This window comes from Lagopus leucura, unplaced genomic scaffold (genome assembly GCF_019238085.1).
Source record: "Lagopus leucura isolate 7727_CA_CO unplaced genomic scaffold, USGS_WTPT01 Super-Scaffold_100028, whole genome shotgun sequence".
Classification (NCBI taxonomy): domain Eukaryota; kingdom Metazoa; phylum Chordata; class Aves; order Galliformes; family Phasianidae; genus Lagopus; species Lagopus leucura.
In genome coordinates this window covers 6,593,322-6,612,342 of record NW_024962279.1, presented here as the reverse complement: position 1 = coordinate 6,612,342, position 19,021 = coordinate 6,593,322, and the positions used below count along the sequence as shown (strand labels likewise).

The following is a 19,021-nucleotide window of genomic DNA, read 5'->3' as shown; positions in this document are numbered from 1 at the left end:
GAGTGCTGATTTTTTTTTCTTCTCGCTTAGATAAATTAGTGAGTTAACAAAAAAAAAACCCAACCAAACAAAAACAAAACTTCAACCCCAAAATCCAGGCACATCCATTGTTGTAACAATTAACTTTTACTCACTAAGAACATTTGGCATGTAAAAACATTTAAAAGGTTGCACATCGACAAGTGGTCGGAACGCGTAGAAAACTCTGTGCTTGCTCGTTAGGGATCCGGTGTAACTGCAACCACAGGCTCCACCAGAACCCCCCTGCTGTGCCTGTGTGCAGTCCTGCTGAGAACTCCAGTGGATTCAGAAAAGACGACGTACAAAGCTTCTGTAGGTTCAACTGTCCCTTATGTGTTGATGTACCCAGTGCGCACACACACACCAGTGCTTGCTGAGGCCTTCCACTTGAACAGACCAATCCAGTGAAATGCTCAGAGTCCTTGTTGACTTTAAGCCTGGTGAAACTACAATTCCATATCGGACCCGAACTTGTTACTGTTAGGTTGGGTTTAGCTGTCTCACTTTCTGCTGTTGAGGGCACATCAATCCCATGCACATTTTTTTCCAAACGTGTAATGCCAGGATTTGGTTGTTTTCTTTCAGTTTGGGAGCACTGAGTTGGTTTTTGTCCTAACTGATCATAATGACAGCTAAATGTCAGCTTCATTTCCGTCTCAGCTCTGAACATAAACAGAAAAGTATACAAAAAGGAAAAGTTTTTATTCGCTGAATTATTTTTTTTGCTGTGTACCTTATGCCAAACAGTTTTGATTCTGCATGTGACTTACAGTCTAAATGCCAGACCTAGTTTTCCAATTATCTTCAGTATTTTGCATCCAGTGCAGAGAAAACACTATTAAAATAAATGCATTAAAAAAAACAACAACAAAAAACCAACCCTGCAACTTAGCTGAAATGTAATCCCATGGAGAAAAAAAACACAATATTTTTCTATGACAGTTTGGGTATATTTTATGTCAAAACATGATCACCAGTCAAACTAGTGACATCTAAAACCAGTACATTATTGTGACTTCTAAAATAAAAAAAATCAGAACAAAACTAAAGTTATTATAGCTCTGCCTTTGTTAAACACCAGGGGCGGTGGCTTAAGCACAACAAAACTCCAGTGTTTTTCAAAGGTGTCTACTGAAGAGAATAAAAAGAAGAGAACAATTAACATTTAGTCTGTTACACTAAAAACCCAGGTGTACACATTTCTATTGCCTGTTAGCTTTACCTAAGCCTTTTCAACTACTACGAAAAGAAAAAAGATAACTCATTGTCCAAAGTCAAAAACATTCAAATCAGTTGATACAACATTACAGTACAGTCAACTAACATCCTTCAGGGTCTCCTTTTTCTCAGTTTGAGTCCTCAGACCAGCATTACAAAACTAGTTCAATGCAGTTTCAAAACTGTATGTTAGCTTTGCAAGATACTGTACTCTACTGATGGCTTCAGAAGAATGGGGTTGTGCTACTTTTGAATCACAGGTAACCCCAGCCTCTCATTAATTTTATTCAGCACTGCAGTTAGAACAGCATTAAGTTTAGCACAATAACTAAAAAAAGAAAAAAAAGAAAAAAAGAAAAGAAATCTGGAAGCTAGGTGAAGCTGCCATTTGTGTCAAACAATTGCGATACGCTATACTAAAAAATTCTGAAATATCCACCTGTCCTCACCACTCTGCCACAAACTAGCAAAGTCAAAAATACAAAAGTCTTCAACTTCTCATTTTTGCAGAATAAAGCAAAAAAGTCTTTGTGCTCCTTACTACCAGAAGCAAAATATCCTCTGAGTTACCACATGTAATAGCTTCTGGATGTGTCGACTTGGGTCGGCTTGGTCTCTGCAGAACCATCCTTGTCCTTATCGCTGTCGCCTTCCCAGAGATTAATAAGTGGAGGATAGAGCTCATTCAGGGGGATTGAGGAGGTCTTTTGCATATATTTTTTCAACGAATGGTGGTAGTTTTTTCTCTTAAATCTTTTTGCAATGTAAACAGAAATGGAGGCAAGGCTAATTACAGCAAACATGGATCCCATGACCGCTGCCAGAGCAGTGCTGGTTTCCTGGTCTGAAATATCAAGCGCAAAAGCTGCATTTTTTGTTGTAACGTTAACACAGGACTTTTGTGTTTGTTGGTGGATGTTGGACACAGTGAGACACACTTCATAATCTGTAGAAGGTTGTAAATGCGTGAGGTTGTATTCGTGTACATCAACTGGGACCCGAGCGGTGTATGTAATGTGAGGGTTGTCAATCTTCATAGTAGCCGACGACCACTTTAAATTGGAAGTCATGACATTGGAGTTAACTTTCCAAGAAACTAAAATGGAATGCGATTCAGCTTGCTTCACAAAGATTTTCAGGACCTGGGTGCCATCCAGAAGCGTTCCGTTCACCCGGATTGTGGCGACCCTGGTGTCAGCTCCCTCTACGTTCTGAGCAACGCAGGTGTACCTCCCAGAGTCCTCAATCTGGATGTTGGAGATTTCCAAGGTGCCTTCGCTGCTCAGCTTGTATTTGTCAGAGAGGCTTTCAACAGTGACTTTATTTCCGAGGGGAGTGACCCAGTAAATTTCTGGCTCGGGTTCTGCCATGGCCCTACAGTCTAAGAACACCGTCATGCCAATGTCCAAGTTCAAGTGATTTGGAAAGGTCTCGTGAGAGATCATTGGAAGACACTGCTCGTTTGAATCCTGCGTTAGCACTTCTTTTACCTGTTGTCCTCTGTACTCTGGAGGCATGGCGCAGAACATGGAGAGAGGTTCCATGAAGCGGATGTTGGTTTTGTTTGAGTTGATCCAGTGAATGACGCAGTCGCACCGCAGGGGGTTGCTGTGGATGCTGATCTCACGCAGGTTTGGGAGGGACTCCACTGTTTTTTGGTAGACGGCGTTCAAGGCGTTGTTGTTCAGCATCAAACTCTCCAGGGCAGGGACGTTACGAAAGGCCAAACGATGGATGTAAGACAGCTTTGGGTTGTTGGTGGCTTCCAGCTTTGTAAGTTCAGGCAGGTTGTCCAGCGCGTACCTATCCATAGAAACAAGCTCCCCCATGTTATTGATTCCAAGCTCTTTCAATCTAAGCATGTTTCTAAAATCACCTTCTTGAATTTTATGAATTGGATTTTTGTTGAGATCCAGGAATTTTAGATTCGGAACTTTTTCAAGTGCAAGCTGAGGAACTTTTACCAACTTGTTGTCATAGAAGGAAAGACTTTCAAGACTGTCCAAGCCTACCAAGGCATTGCCAGGGATGTCTGTGAGATACATACCTGCCAAAACAAGACTCCTTAAATTGGAGAGAGGTTTGAAGTTCATATCTAGTATTCCAATCACCGGATTTTCTCCAATCATAAGAATCTCTAAGTTAGGAGTAGAATCAAACCAACGGCTGTCAATAACCTTCAATTTGTTGGAGTTGAGATGTAATCTTAAAAGATTCTTCAGGCCAGAGAATGCATTTGCAGAAATGCTGCTGATCTGATTATGATTTATATATAACTCCTGAAGATTGCAAAGGTCTTGCAAGCAGTAGTCAGTCATCTCCATGATCTGGTTTTCCTCCAGGTGCAAAGTAGTCAGCTGAGTAAGATTTGAGAGCCCCACGTCTTTGATGCTTGTGAAGTTATTTTGTGAAAAATCTAACTCTGTTAAATTAAATAGCAGTTGGAGTTCATCTGTGGTCTTTGCAATATTGTTGCTTTGTAACAGAAGGACTTGAGTGTCACTGGAAAGATTGCTGGGGATTTTTGTTAAACGAAGGTCATTGCAGTCAACTGTTGTGGCTTCCCTGTATGTTGACTGTGGTGTAAACCATGGCCTGATTTCGCACACACAAAGCTGGGGACATTCATTACTCTGTACGGAAGACTCAGTTAATGAATTCGTTAGCAATTCTAGCACCACCTGGCAAACAGTTAAAACTAATCTAATCTTAGCCATGCTGGTCAGCTAGTGAATTCAGCTCCCCCTTAAAATAACAACAGACCGAGAGTGTAATTTGTTGTCAGGCAGGAAATGTAAAGCTTAAAATTTGGTGTGAAAGGCTTGGACATCCAGAAGATGAAAGTTGATTTTGTAAGAGAAGACAATAAATGGTCTGAAGGCTCTCAGCTGCTCCTCTGTGTTCCAGGATCTTCTACAAATCCGTGCCTGAAGATAAAACAGATAAGGAAATGTTATGCTCATGTGTCATACACAGTTTGTATATTCTTTCTTTGTCCTTTAAGGAAAAGGACCTGTGATGACAGCTGCAAGCAGTTTAATATTCAGATCTCTTAAGAAAATTCATACTTGGTACAGTAAGGTATATATAGTTTGGAACACTCCTCTATTTCAGATTTGCATGAGATCGTTCTTGAGTGACTACAAAAATATATGCCATTGTCTGAGAAGAAAACTTCCAGATCTCTTATTTTTATTATTCAATATCGGTTTGAATGGCTTAGGAAGTGTTGAAGGCCCAGGACGTGCTTTTGAGTACAGGCAGATACCAAATGGGCGCTCAGAACACACACGATCCCAAGTAGAATTCAGGCTGAGAGTGTTACTCCAATGACTTGTGCTTTGGCTGTAGAGAATTATGGCTTAGAAACATGTGGCTTCCTAAGTTCCAAACAAAATGCGTAAGAACTTTGACAAAATTCATCCAAGTTAATCAAATCAGTTCCAGATAATAGTTTAGATTTGATCCAGCTAAGCGCCAAACAATAACACCAAATATGATTAGATGCCTGCACTGCCCTCCTTTCAGCTGTTTGCACTGCGCTGTGTGTCACCTGCAATGTTCACCCTGATTCCCATCACTGAGTAAACTGCAGGATTCACGTGTTTGGACACTGAAGTTCTCATAAGGCACGTGTTGAAAGGAAGCCTGATGGTGTCCATCAGGCCTCTCAAAACGTGAGGTGATGCTGCACCTCGTGCGATAGGGATTGCAGTGAATTATGTGAACGACAAAAAAAGATGAATCGTCTGAAAACCCTCGAGTTGTGCTTGAAAAAGACTAAGAAGCACCAATGAACTGTAGTAGAAGAAATTAGGAAAAAGCTGCTTTGTTTTGTTTTTCATTAGAATTTAGTGAAGCCTCAACCAAAGCCCACAAAAATATTTCTATATAAAATAGAAGAACTAAATACAACTTTAAAAATCGTCATCTAGACAGTGGTGACAGGAATGACATCCATAATACATAATTATTGCAAAATCTGGTCAGCATATTAAGTAACTTATTTCAGATGATGATAAGCAGTGCAAACCAAAGGGCATTTTTATTTTGGTGCGCTGTTATTTGTTCTGTGGTTGTATTTTGGATGAAGAGAACCAGGAACATTGGCCAGAAAGCATCTGACCCTGCTGAGTTAGATTTTCTGTCTGGTAGCAAAGATTTCAATTAGAGATGAGAAGACTGTGAGGGGGAAAAACCAAATGCAGAACAAACATTCCTTCTCAAACAACTCTGAACTGATGGAAGAACTGAAGACTGACTGCATTAGAAAAAAATCCTAATGATGGCACTGTAGTTGTAAGAATATACACTACTATAGAGGGATGAGGAAGGTGACATAAACTGAGTTATTCTGGCTTTTATAGAAGCTTCTCTCAGTTACAGTCCATTTGTAGCTGATGCAAATAAGAGTTCTAGCAATACTGATGATGTCAGAAGCTTAATTAATTCCGGATTTTCCAGCATTTGTAGTATTTGCCATGTAATAATTCATGATCTAATTCAATAACGATCTCACAGTTTTACTTAAGAAGCCTCAAGCTGCAGTTCTGTGTGGTCTGTTCCCTTGCAATATAGACATTTCTCTTCCAGCTTTGCAGTACTGGCTTGGAGTGAGGCAAAAAAGCAGCAGTACCAGGCAGCAACGTGCACCAAACCACAGAGCTCTGCAAGAGGAAAATCTGCTCCACTCCTTCAAAGCCTGTCCTGCAACTTGTTTCTAGGTGGATGTACAGAAGGATGTCCGTGCCTCAGAAAGCTGCAGTCCCTACTGGTATGTTAGCACTGATTTAACTCTGATGTAGTTATACGAATCATGTAATGTTTTAAAAATGAAACTGCCTGAAAAAGACTTCAAAGCTTCTATTAGAATGTGGGGGAGCACGTCCAGAGTATTAAAAAAAAATAATAATTCAGTCATTTCTTTGTCAAATATTTATAGCATCGTACACATTGCATTTGTTGTTCCTCCTTGCTAAGAAGGTATTTCTGGATTAATTGAATCGACTTCTGGCGTTTTTGATCACTGTAGGAATATGATTTTACAAGTTAGCAGTGACACTTCCTCTTCTCTAGTTATTTGCTACTGCAAATGGATTTAGTTCTCTTCAACTGGAAAATGTTCTTTGGAAATGACCTCACATTATTGTCTCCAATCTCCCCCAGCCCAGGGAAGCATGGATGAATCCAGTAGTGAAAATCCATTGTAACGTAGGTTCTGATCAGCTCCACATGCCTACCAGTCTAACGCTGTGCTTTGTGAATGACATCCAGAGGCCACAGCACAGGGAAAGGCCAAGTCATGGACTTTTGCATTACCTGCTGCTTATGCTGTAAGACCACATCCATTGCTGTAGTAAAAACTAAAAATGTGGCAGTTATCAGTGGAAAAAGTGTGCTATGGTATTAACTAAACAGTAATGGCTGTTTTGTTCTGTGCTTTACGTGTGCTGTGGTGGATGTGTTGGTGGGTCAGCTGAAGGACACCCAAGCTTTGAGAACGAACTCTCTGACACTACATGGTTCAAAATGACCGTTGATGAAAAACTGCAGAGCCAAGCAGATAAACCAGGCGTGGGTCCTGGGAAAGAGGGAATCATCCCAGCTCCCTGTGAACTCAGTGAGGCGGAATGAAGAAGCATCTGAGTGTCGTTATTTGAGTCTCGTTATTTGCTGATAACCTCCGTGTTTTTGCCCAGTGAGAATCCTTCTGTGCCGAGTCACTGTGTTTGGGGTTGGTTTGTTCGAAACAAACACAGTTCCTCCATAGTAGCTGAATGCAGTAGGAGCCAGTGAGAATTCAGGGGGCTGGTTCAAAAGATTTCAGCTTTGGAAAGCCACGCAGTTAACGCTTGCTCCAGAAAAGGGGCAGATGAAATCACTTTTTTCTGAAGCTGATGCTTAATGGGGGCCATGTGATTGGTGGAGGTTGTTTTGAGGGCGTATTAGAAACTATATATGTTTAAAAAAATATCGTGTGGGGAAACTGCCAGGCCTGGGAAGTGCAGTGCAAGCTGTCCTGGCGAGGCTCAGCGTTGACTCTGTGCTTTAGACATCAGCTTTTAGCATTCTCTGCCTTCCTTTCTGTTTATGAAATTCATTTTTTAGTGCACCAAACCTCTACAATAGTCATTACAGGTGAGAACTTGCTATCAACAGAAATAATGCTTAATTTTATGGGAGATGCATAGAGGGAATTATTTCGCTAGGGGCTAAATAAATACATTTTCCATAGCACCTCTCAATTCCCAGAGCATTAAGAAACCACATTTCTGTCAGTAAGCAAATCCACAGCTGATGTCTGGGCTATCAGCGTGCTCATATTTCTTGCAGACTGAAAATGTGATCATCATTCTTGCTTCTTCCCTCCCAGTAATGCAAGGAGGAGGATCCCTTCCTGTCTGGGTTGTGAAAACTGCTTAACTTAGAGTATTTGTTTTACCAAGGGAAGATAATGGTAGGGAAGAAGGGGGTGGCATCTGGTTCTGGGGCAGGAGGGCCTTCATTGCAGTGCTCCTGCCCCAGAGGGGAGCTGTTGATTGTTCGGTTGTTGGGGTGATCCAAGCAAAAAGACACTGAATGTGTTTTCTTGGCCAAAGGAAGATGAAGCATTGTCGCTTCAGTGGCAGTTGTATTAATGGTCACTGTTAACAACTGCTGAAAAAAGAAACAAGATAGTTTGCACAGGGCTATTTGGGTACCTGTTTAGAAACAGCTATTCTTCTGTTCCAGCAGAATAGAAAGCATCACCCTCTCCACAGTTAAGTAGTTCATTCTTGAAAAATTCCCTTTCTATTGCAAGTAGCATCAGCGCAGATTTTGGTTGGCAGCCATATATGCTAAACACGCCTAGGTAGGAGTCTGAGGGATCAGATACATAGAGAAAATTACCTCAGGCTAAGACAAGCAATTTATTTTGTGCTCGCTGTGAGCCAGAAGCACACGCTGATCTGCAGCACCTCCCCATTTCTCCACAGTGCCATTTTCATCCAGCAAGCCTAAGCAGTGCAGCTAGTCTTTTGGAAAATTGTCTGTTGTGCTAATGTTCTGTTAATGACTTGTGCAGCTTGCTTATTTCCCATCATCATCGTTTGTGAAACGACTCTTGTCGGAGCTCCCTGCAGCACCAGGGAAGCTCAGCGGCGGCACTGCGGGCTGTGGGGAAGGCCTGGGCCACGCAGCCAAGTTGTGGCAGCACGTGGGCACATCTGTCACACAGTGACGCCCATCTGAATGATCTGGAGAGCTTTCAGCTAAAGCACGGGGATTGAGAGAGCTGAGCACGGGGCAGAGCGCGTACAAAGCATTGCTGAGTCAGGGGCAGGAGGCACCCATGGGGGCAGGGATGCTGCGACAGGCAGGTGCACCTCGAGCCCTCTGTGAGAACAGCTGGCCCTAGCCAGGTTGGGACATGGGCAATTTTAAGAAAAGGATGTTGAGCTGAGGTGTTTGCAGTTCCATATCCGTGCATTTTGTGTGGAGGAGAGCTGGCTTATTGGCGCTGCGCTGCACTTCAACAATAACCTTCAATGGCGCGACGCAAGGGAGACATTCGTGTACGGCCACAGGCACGTGTGTGTGCAGCCAGTAACCTGCTAGGGAAGTAAGCACAGCACAAAACCTTCTCTGAAGTGTTGTGTTCCCATCATTGGGTCTGACTGCAGGCGAGAGTCGCAGTGACCTTGTGTACCTCCTAGAGAAAGCCTGCTCCTGGACCCAGAGGTGCAACTGACCTACATGGAGAGCTCGTTTCCCCCAAGGGTCACATTTAGAAGGGCAATCCTGTTCAGAGAAATACTGAGGAAATATAAAAGAAGCCTTTTCTATGGAAGTTTTTGAAGTTGTGGATGTCATCAGGAAATAAGATACTGACGGGACTGCATGGGTAAAATACAGAAAGGTCAAGCTCGAATGGTGCAAGTCACTTGAAAAAGCACACCAGAATCTGAAAACGGGAGTTTGTTGTTAAAAGCAAAGACAGAAGAAAGGACTTACAGAATATGTAACAAAGGAACAAAAGCTTCAAAACGTGTTCTCAGGGATTTGTGATATTTACAGTTTGGGGTTTGTTTTTTTTTTCCATACAAGTAATGCGTTGCTTTTTAAACTGTATCTTTTTGTCTGCTCATACGTTCCAAAATAAAGTCAGTGTTTAATTTTAGGGAAAGCTCCAGGGAAGCAGGGAAAGCTGTGATGAGAAGGCGATTTGCTGTGTTTCAGAAGACAACCTCAGCATGTTTTATCTGTACTCTTTTGAAAAATACTAGCCTTATCTCCATGGAAGAAATGCAGAGAGCATCCTCTTCATAATTCTTGCACTTCACAAACAGCATATGACATCTGACGTTTAAAAATTGCAATTTATTGTGGGCCTATTCGTAAAGCTTGTGTCTGATGCAGTGTTCTTCACTAAAATATTGAAGTAATTTTGTGGGAGAGAGGAAAATCCTTTCCATTTATTTACTGATCTTTAGTACAGAGGGATATCTAGCACAGTACAGTTACTGTACATGGATGGCCCATCAAATCAACCTTCGAATTGCAACCCTGCTTGTCATGTGTTTGAAAATCTCTTGCAAATTACCATTAACAAGTCATATTAGAAACATCAGGAATAATAAGTGCTTTCAAACAGTGGGCTGTCAAATTACATAGTCCGTTTGTTCTTTAGGAAGGAAAAATTCATAAAAGCATTTAAAAGCCTTGAAAACCTGAAAGGCAAGACATGTTTGTTCAGTAGTAATATTCTTACACGAGAAACTCAACTTATTTTCTTAGCATGTTTATTTTCATAAGAAAATGTTTGTTTTCATGAGAAAATAGATTAATCTTGAGAAAATATGGGCTGTTCTTTTGTGCTCATGACTGTAGTTTTCATCTCCTCCTACACAGGGTCTGGTCCTGTTCAGTACGAAGGCAGTAGTAAAGCTTTTATTTCATTCACTGGAGAAGAATCATGCGCCTTATTATTATCCTCATTCTATGTAATTACCAGATAAAATTATTTGAAGAAATTGGCTTTCATGACAACCAACCAAATCATTTCTATCCTGGCTTAAAAGCCAATTTCATCTCCTTGTAGCTCTTCTGCACTGGAAGGCAGGACAAGTTCGTGGAGCAGGCAGAGCAGCGTGCCCCAGCCCGGCCTCACCTGCGCCCTGCGGAGCTCTGGGGCAGCTGCACAAAGATGGCACATCCCCCTGCTAACCTGCATGTTTTGCTTTCCAGCACATCCAAGGTACCGTGGTTGATGAAGGACGAACCACGGAAATTCATTCATTTCCAGCTGTACGGCTGTCGTGCATTCATATCCTCCTGTATATTTTAAATGCAAGGGAGAATTTAAACCTAATTGGTTTTAGCTCGTAGAGCGTCAAAGATTTACACAGCATAGCTAATTTTGGGAGACCTGTTCCAACTATTTTTTGCATTTAGTGTATTTGCTGGCTAAAGCATGAAGGGAGACAAATATTACAGAGATGTTACTGCATCTTCTAATTAAAGAACAGGCAGAATTCAATCTTGGCACATTCCAAATCTCTGTACCAAATGAAAGGATCTGAAGAACTTGTTACTCATGGGGGTATGTGCTTCCTGCATTTCATACTAGAATGACTCTGGCAATAGGAAGCAGAGACGGGAGGGTCCAAATCAAATTAAGAAAAATAATAAAATATTAATGGGAATTTTAAAAAAGGAAATAGCTCTAGAAGAAGAATGGGGGGATTTAAAAGCCTAGGCTAGTTTTTGGATTAAATTTCTGGTTTGTTTTCTTTTTTGCCTGCTCCAAGAAGCAAGACAGCTTTGCTAGTGGATGTTTTACAAATGCTAAAATGTGGAACGCATAAGAAATATTTTCAATAAGGAGAAATATGGATGCCAGAACTGCACAGAACTTTCAGAGTGCAAGAGAAAAATCGCCGTCGTCTCTCCTTGCAGGCTGGCTTTCTGGCAATGCGATTCCTTTGCTTCCTACGCAGTTCTAGATCAAACTCCAGTTAATGAGTCACCGAGGATCCCCATGGTCGGGAAAGACCCCAGCACGTAAGTAGTTGTTACTACAGTAAAAGATGCCAGACAATCTTTTCCTGAAATGGTAGCCAGTAGATACTCACTCATTTCAGCTTTTATTTACGTACGTGTTATGAAAAGGACAGTGGTGCTGGCTTTAGGACATTAGCAACACTTAATAATAACACTTATGTAGGTGTGCACACGTGTACGTGGAATGAGCAAATCATACATAGCTCCACCTTTATCTTCAGGCAAGAAGAAAAGAGGTGCTTTTTTCCTGTTGATCCCTGTTGCTACTTCAGCAATTGTTTCCTGTGGCTGTACTACGTCTGTAGTTTTCAATTATGGGTGATTAAGTATGAATCTATACTTTATTATTAGCTACATCTATATCTACTCCAATTATATGTGTAGCGTGCGTACACAGACACCAGCTGCTAGAATAAAATAGACCTTTATTGATTTTTTTCCTGGAGTTATACGCTTGCAAGATCAAATTTTCTATTTCTGAGCTATATTTACATGTGAATGTTAATAAAACCATATATCCACTCGCCTGATAGAGACCCCTTATTGTTCACTCAAGACTAACAATAACAACATAAATAGATTTATCATGGGAGGCACTGACAGATCTAATAGAAAGGCTGTTAGCACGGAGGCAAAGATCTGGAACTCAGCCAAGCTGAGATGGGATAGAAGTAATTCCATTAAATGGCCATAGATTTGTTTTTGGTAGTCGTCTGAAGAAAGGTTTTGTTCCCATCCATGAAAAAAGTTATTTTCTCCCTAGTCAGATGGCTGTATTAAACGACCCTCCCCTGCCACTCCTGGCAAGTTTTCTGGGCTTTTGAATGGGTTTCTACACGAAGTTCCCATTTGTCTGAGAGCCTTCTGCTTCTATTCACCACCGATAACATCAGCCACCCTGTAATGAGAAAATAAACATTGTATGGAGCGCGTGTGTTCTATCATTTCACTCCAAAACCGACATAGCAAGTTTTGCTTGAAATGCAGAGCAGGTCATCTACCACATCACCTGAGAACGGAGAGAACGTTAATAGCCTATATTCACCCATTTCTTTTTGTCTGAAGCGCCACTAAATCTTGAGTCTTGGTTCTATATGGAAGCTTTGTTCTATATTTTCCAATCTTGCTTTGAGAATCACATAATTGTAGGGGTTGGAAGGGACCTCCAGAGCTCATCGAGTCCAACCCCCTGCCAAAGCAGGTTCCCTACAGCAGGTCGCACAGGTCGGCATCCAGGCAGGTCTTGAACATCTCCAGAGAAGGAGACAGAGAAGTTCAGGACGTGGATATATATATATATGTATGTATGTAGAAAAAATAGGTATATGTTTAAGAATAGACCTACGAATCGTTCCGTTAGCTCCAGTTCTTAGTCTTGTCATTGCCAACTCAGCAGCTCCTCCACAGATGGGTTCGTTTCAAAGTGCTTGCAGAAGTGCTGCATGTGGCAGAAAACAAGTTATTTTAAGTTAACAAAACTCTACAGATAAATCTTTACCTAATTAAGGTGATTTATCCAGGCACGGTCACGTTTAATCTGTCTGTACTAGACTTGTCTCACTCGCCAGCTAACTTAGAACATCCGTCTGCTTTTGCTCAGTGCCTGGTGCTGATGTGAGCTGCCTGTAGAGACCTGCTCTTGCAGCTTAGCTCTTGTTCACCTATGGGTCAAATAAGTTAGCTTTGTAACACATCTACACTTCAGTGCAGTGCCTATTGTGAGCAGTGGATCTCTGTCAATATTTACTGTTTCTGTTAAGAGCGACAGATCGTTTGTAATTTAAAAATTGAGCAAGGCCAATCAGTAGCTCATCTGCATCCCAGTAATTATATGCAGCACATTAGCAAGGTATGCATTTACTGGGCATTTTTGGACTCGCTTAATAGAATAAATGAAATGATGTATGAGAGAAACAGGATGTGGAGGATTAATTGTAACAAGGACAAACATTTCCAAATCACAAACAAAGGTAATTCAAGCTGTGACTGATACTTTACATATATGTGTGTGTGCATATGCATATATAAAAGTCAGTCTACCAAATTTTGGACTAACTTAGGAATTGTCCCAAATAACATCTGTGTGTTCATTAGTAGTTACTTAATCTTTGATTCTTGATGTTGTGGGTCGACCCATGAAAATCACAGAGCCCTAGAGCACATGGTCCAGGCAGACAGGAGAACCCTGCTGCCATCACAGTGGATGTGCTGAAAGCACAAGTCTGCTGTGCCCCTCTAGTTGTGGTGCTCTGGTCGTGAGTCACACAGAGCTTAATATGAATCCAATTGTAAGTGAACTGCAAAGACTGCATTTTGCTTAATGACCATCAAGTTACGTTGACTGCACAGAAGTAGTTGTGAATGAAATACAAAAAGAATCAATGATGAGAATACGATGAACCAGGTTCCAGTAAAAAGAGGAAAAGGCAAAGGACCATTTCCCTTGAACTGAAGTATCCCTATGCCTTCCCCCATGGATGCCTTCCCCCATCTACCAGTGTCATCTTTAAAACTTGACTCTGGCAGGATAACCTCTGGTGAAACATCCCACCAAGAGACAAAGCTGCAGGCTTCTGAGGTGGAGGTCTGCATTAACCACATCATCAGCAGGGGAGGTCCCCCGGGTTTGGGAGGTAGTGAACAAAGGCCTTGGTGCTGGGTGGAAAAGGCAGGTGTTTCTGGAAGGTAAGACTCCATACCTGCACGAGGCCAAAGGGGCACAACAGGCACAGACCTCCGGGGGAGGCTCAGCTTCAAAAAGGTCAGATTTGTGCTCTAATCAAAGCTGACTGATGCATGAATGCTACGTTCACGGCTGCTGCTTAAATTAAATACCTGGAAATGAGATGCTGACAATCCCTAGAATTCCTAAACAAAACCTGTAAGTCATCTATCTTGCCTACAGTGTTAAACAGACCACTTCAGTTTGTGAAGTGGCCGAGGAAAATACTGCCCTGCGTTACCACCAAGGACCAGAGGTCAGCACTTCGGGGGAGAGTTATGCAGCAAGAGCATCGTACCAAATAAAGTAGGAAAGAGCTGTTTCTCTGTGGCACTTTTATAACGTCTGTGCATTCTCAATACAGCATCCTGTTAAGTGTTTCAGGACTTATTTACAACTGCTTTTCCCTTATCTTTCTTTAAGTATATATATTTATAAAAACACAACAAACAGGTATCTGCTCCCTTTTGTATGCTTGATCTTTAGAAATTGTGCTCCAAGTAAAAATCCGTTCCCATTCTATTGGCAATTCGGTCAGCTGGAAGGTCAAGAAGATGCTAGCTTGTACCACCAATCAAATTAAAATCTTACAGTTTAGAAGATGAAGTTGTGAAAGCATTCAATGTTTTATAGTGGAATTGAAGAGCAGACACTAATTCTCTTCCCATTGATGCCAAAGACTTCTGCTTTCTTCATGAGGAAGAGAATTAGGCCAACTCAAAATAGGCCAATCCAGTATTTTCCTTCAGTGCCACACACAAAAATGAAAGATGACGTCTAAATTGCAAAACAAAATTCAAATAAAGTTGCAAGGCTTCAGGAAGCAATAAGAGAAGGTAACTTGAAGTACCTCAGTCCAGGTACCCCTCAGAATGGCATGGAGGCACGCCCTGTTACTGGCCTCATGAAGCCAATTAGTGGAGGATTAATCAATCAGCTGCAGGAAAAGAATCTAGAAAAGCAGGCTCATCACATGCATGCTCAGTAGGCTGTTTCTTAGCACAGTAGCCCTCTGATTTCCCTTTTCAGAATCCAGGCACTCTGGTTTAGGAAAGCAGGATTACCGTGCACTGACAAAAGCAGCTCTAAGCCAGGTAGGAATCAAAAACGTGAGCCCATCTTCTCACAGCAAGGCACACGCCAAGGGTAGAGCTGCAGATGAGCACGAGAGCACTTCGTTCCTGAAGTGAACTGCTGTGGATCTGTGCAGGTGCACATGATGGTGGTGGCACCCAGCCTCGCTCCCTGTGCCCCATGCTGGCATCGCCGCCTCCAGCACAGCTGGAAGAAGGTAAGGCTGTGCAACCAGAAATGAGGTTCTGGGTTGTTTTAGGAAAAAAAAAAAAAAAAAAAAAGTATTTTGTATTTACCACAGCATTTAAGGCCCGATCCTGCTAATTACTTAACTGGAGCTCGGGATTTAGGATTTGCTGTGGGAGCTCTGTGCATCCTGCAGGACGGGGCTCCTCACCGCATGAAGATGTGAGCGCGGCTCTGGGCTCACTGCAAATTACCACTGTATAAACAGACAGCAGCTCAATGGATTTATGTGCTGCCCAAAAGTTTGCATGGATTTTCTGCAGTTCTCTGTCTACAAAATGTCTGCCAGAAAAAAAAAAAAAAAAAATCTTGAGCTTGGGAGGATGAAGTATCACACGTGTATTGTTCATGTAGCTATGGTAACCTACAAATGCCACCAGTGTTTCCATTTCATACACAAATGAGGGGACAGCTGTGGAGACCACATGTCTGCCAATGGAATAATATATGTGAACTAGGATGGCTTGGCCAGAAAATTACAACTCATTTATATTAATCAGGGCTTCAAAGAACGGCCATCTCTGCAGAGATGAAGTCCACAGCAAAAGGGAGTGATTTTGCTTCTCAAAGTGTTTGGCTCTTCAGTAAACATCTTCACCATCCTCCTACTTGCCGATTTAAAAGTAGAAGTGTTGTGAGCAGGCAGTGCCCTTCTGTAAATCTCACTTCACTTTTTCCCTTGGTGTGGTCTTTTTTTGCTGCCTGCCCTCAGTCTGGCCCGGCCCAAAGCCCACCTGGGAAAGCAGCAGTTCCCAAGCAGGCAGAAATTAGCTCAGAACTGGAACCTGGCTGCCAAAGTGAGACAACAAAAACAACTTCTTTTTGTTGTTGTTGTTTTACTCATTGATAACACTAACAGAAATAAAAGCTTCAGAACAAATACTGTTTTTGTTTTTAAGTTGTAAAATATGAACTCTGACCTTGTATCATCCCCACCACTACAATCAACAATAAGAAAGACAACCTAACAAACTCAACAATACAAATCAACAGCCTTTTCAGCCAACTACTGACCTACAGTACAGGCAGGGCTGCGATGCAAGGCAGTCTGAGTGCCCCTCGGATCCCCAAGCAGCAGCTGGGGGCTGCCAGCAGCAGAACAGCACACACTGCTCAGCAAAAGTTTCCCTGGCTGCTGCAGTGCCACGCTGCTGTAGCACCTCGAACAAAGGCTGCTGCATCGGGGCTGCCACTGCAGGCAGCCAGCACTGCTCCACGCTCCGCGCGGTGATGGTGTGAGCCTTCCTGAGTGCTCACGTAAAGGACTGCATTTTCTGTGTGATGAGGACTGATATGCGTCTGTGTGTGTTTGTAAAGCGGAGCTTCCTCGCTTTCAGCTGCGTTCCAGCCCTGTTAAACCAACGGGAGCAGAAGTTTCTCGTTGCAGCCTGTTGGGATGCTCTCAGCGTGGACTTACATTAATTACTAACAAACAAAAGAGGCGACAACGTTTTTTCACAGTTGACGTTACAATGCCCTTATCCTTTTGTAATCTACACAACCTGATACAAAACCCTACTACTTTCAACAGTCAGCAATATTCTTCAGGTCTGTTCTAGCTAAATGGAAGATACTTTATAGCATCCCGCCAGCTGACCTTTTGAAGTCCCAACTGCCTACTGCACTGGGTGTTTCTGCAAGGGCTACTTGAAGTTTCACTCCGATAACTGCGCACCACAACCCAGCCCTTCAGACACCTAATGGGGGCCGACGTTCAGCTTCGGACATTCGAAGCATCTGCAAGATCACCCGGTGTGTACGTCAATCCTTCCCAATGAAAAGTTTATTGCCTCGTTCCGAGATGCGGCTTTGTTTACAGCGCAGCTTTAAGTCTGCGAGGGAAGAACCGAGGGGTTCACAGAGCAGTTTCGTCCGAGAGATTCTAACGGGAACCACGGAGCTCCTTCGGGACAAACCCACAACGGCTCCCGCGCTATTTGGGGCGGATTCCGGAGCGGATTTCCCCCGTTACCCAGCGGGAAGCGCTCCCCGAAGCGGCACCAGCCCGGGGCCACCCGCCGCGCTCTCCCCGCAACACCGCGCCCGACCCGCAGCCCTGCGGCAGCGCGGCACGGCTACGCACGATTTTCAGCCCCGCGAGCGGCGTGCGCCGGAACGAGCGGGCAGCGGGGGGCCGATAAAAGGGGCGGAAACCCCCCACACCGGCACCGATCGGCACGGCGAGGAGCGCGCGACGCCGGAGGAACCCGGCCTCGGACCGGAGGCGGCCCCGCGCACACCGCCTTTATCCCGCGCTCCATTGTTCCATCGCGGGCTCCTCGTCCGCTCCCATCGCTCCGCGTGAATGCACGAGGCCAGACAGCTGCCGGGACGCGCTGCCATTCGCATGCAAATCAGAGGGGGCGCGGACGCGCGCCGCAAACTTCAGCCCGGGGCGCGCACCCCAGACAGGAAAATAATAACGGCCGTACGCCACGGCAGGGCCGCTGTGCCCAACTGCGGGCGGCAAACTTTCCCCCCTCACCGGGCACCCCCGCGGCGATCCCCACCGTGCCCCCCGCCCCTCCCAGCGGCACTTACCGGCGCCCGAGGGGGCGCTGTCCGCGCGGCCGCTCCTCTCCCGCACGCAGCGGCGGCGCCGACATCCGCGGCGGAGAGAAGGCGGAGGGACCGAAGGGAGGAGCGCAGAGCCGCGCCGCCACCCGCCCGCTCGTTCGCTCGCTCGCTCTGTGCCGCCGCCGGCGCGCACCTGGGTAGGCGCTGGCGGTCAGCTGACGGGCTGCGCTCTGATTGGCTCCCCCGCCGCGGCGGCACCATCTGCGCGGGGCGGGGCGATAAGAAGCCACGCCCGCTCGCCTCGCTCTTCCCCACGTAGCCCCGCCCCCCGGCGCGCTGGGAGCGTGAGAAGCTTTCGGACGTCCTTGCGCGCACCTGTAGGCTCTCCTTGTACGCACCTTGCGCCCCTGAGACGCTGCAATCGCGCGGCTCGTCTGTGAGGAGAGGGATCCCATCCACGGCCACCCGCGGGAGGTGCGAGGGTAGAGCCGGGCTCTGCTCAGCGTGGCCCGCAGTCACGGCGCGGTGCCTGGGAGCTGCTCCTGCCCCCGGCCCTGGGCGCACGTAGTGGTGCGGGACCACGTGCTGCTCGTTAACTCCTCATTAGGCTTCAGACTCAACAGCTGCTGACAGGAGGGTGCGAGGCGCGGGTTCCTCTTCCCGGTGCTGCTGGCAGTTATTTGTGCGTTCGGGAAGCTGCCGGCACGTTGTGAGGGAAGGGATCCTGCCGTTCCGCAGCGCTGTGCCCTCGGGCGGTGCGTGCTGCCAGCAGGGCTGCCGGCCGGCTCCCACCTGCCGCGTGACTCCGGCTTTCAGGTGCTTTATGAGCTTCAGCACAAGCGATGCGAAGGACAAAGGCGCAGAGCCCAAGTGGTGCGTGCTGTAAAGCGCTGCCGATAAAGGCTGCGTTTGGTTTCTGCCCTCTAAAGGGAAGGGAGCTTTCATCTATGGAGCAGTTGTTTGCAGGGGCTGCAGTTGCACCCGAGTCCGTTTCCAATTGAGGTGATTGGAGATGGAGGAGATCGTCCTGCTGGTGAGTAAAGTGGTGCTGCTCACTGAAACTACACTGCGTGCCTATGGCTGCGTAAATAAGAGACTGGTGTATAAGCTTGGAGAAAATAGGATGCCACGTCAACCCAAAGAGCCTGAAAGTTGAGGGTTTAAGCTGTCCATTTCCAT

General features: G+C 44.8%; 1 protein-coding gene and 1 long non-coding RNA gene across 5 annotated transcripts in view; one reads left to right on the top strand and one right to left on the bottom strand.

Annotated features, from left to right (window-relative positions):
• The window catches only part of LOC122185252, a 50,144-nt gene extending 38,385 nt beyond the window's left edge, over positions 1 to 11,759 (top strand). For 3 of the 4 annotated variants that reach the window (XR_006180808.1, XR_006180810.1, XR_006180807.1), the window contains 2 exons: positions 5,833 to 6,013; positions 11,179 to 11,759. This is a non-coding gene — a long non-coding RNA (uncharacterized LOC122185252). Of the gene's footprint in view, positions 1 to 5,832; positions 6,014 to 6,405; positions 6,448 to 11,178 lie in introns of those variants that run through there. The other variant, XR_006180809.1, reaches the window with a different exon arrangement.
• Positions 104 to 17,902, bottom strand: LRRN1 (leucine rich repeat neuronal 1). The gene is made up of 2 exons (XM_042880858.1): positions 17,867 to 17,902; positions 104 to 4,166 (listed from the first exon to the last, which is right to left on the bottom strand). Exon 2 carries the CDS (start codon positions 3,954 to 3,956, stop codon positions 1,806 to 1,808), a length of 2,151 nt encoding a protein of 716 aa, XP_042736792.1. The 5' UTR covers positions 3,957 to 4,166; positions 17,867 to 17,902; the 3' UTR covers positions 104 to 1,805.
• Between the last annotated feature and the right edge of the window lie 1,119 nt (positions 17,903 to 19,021).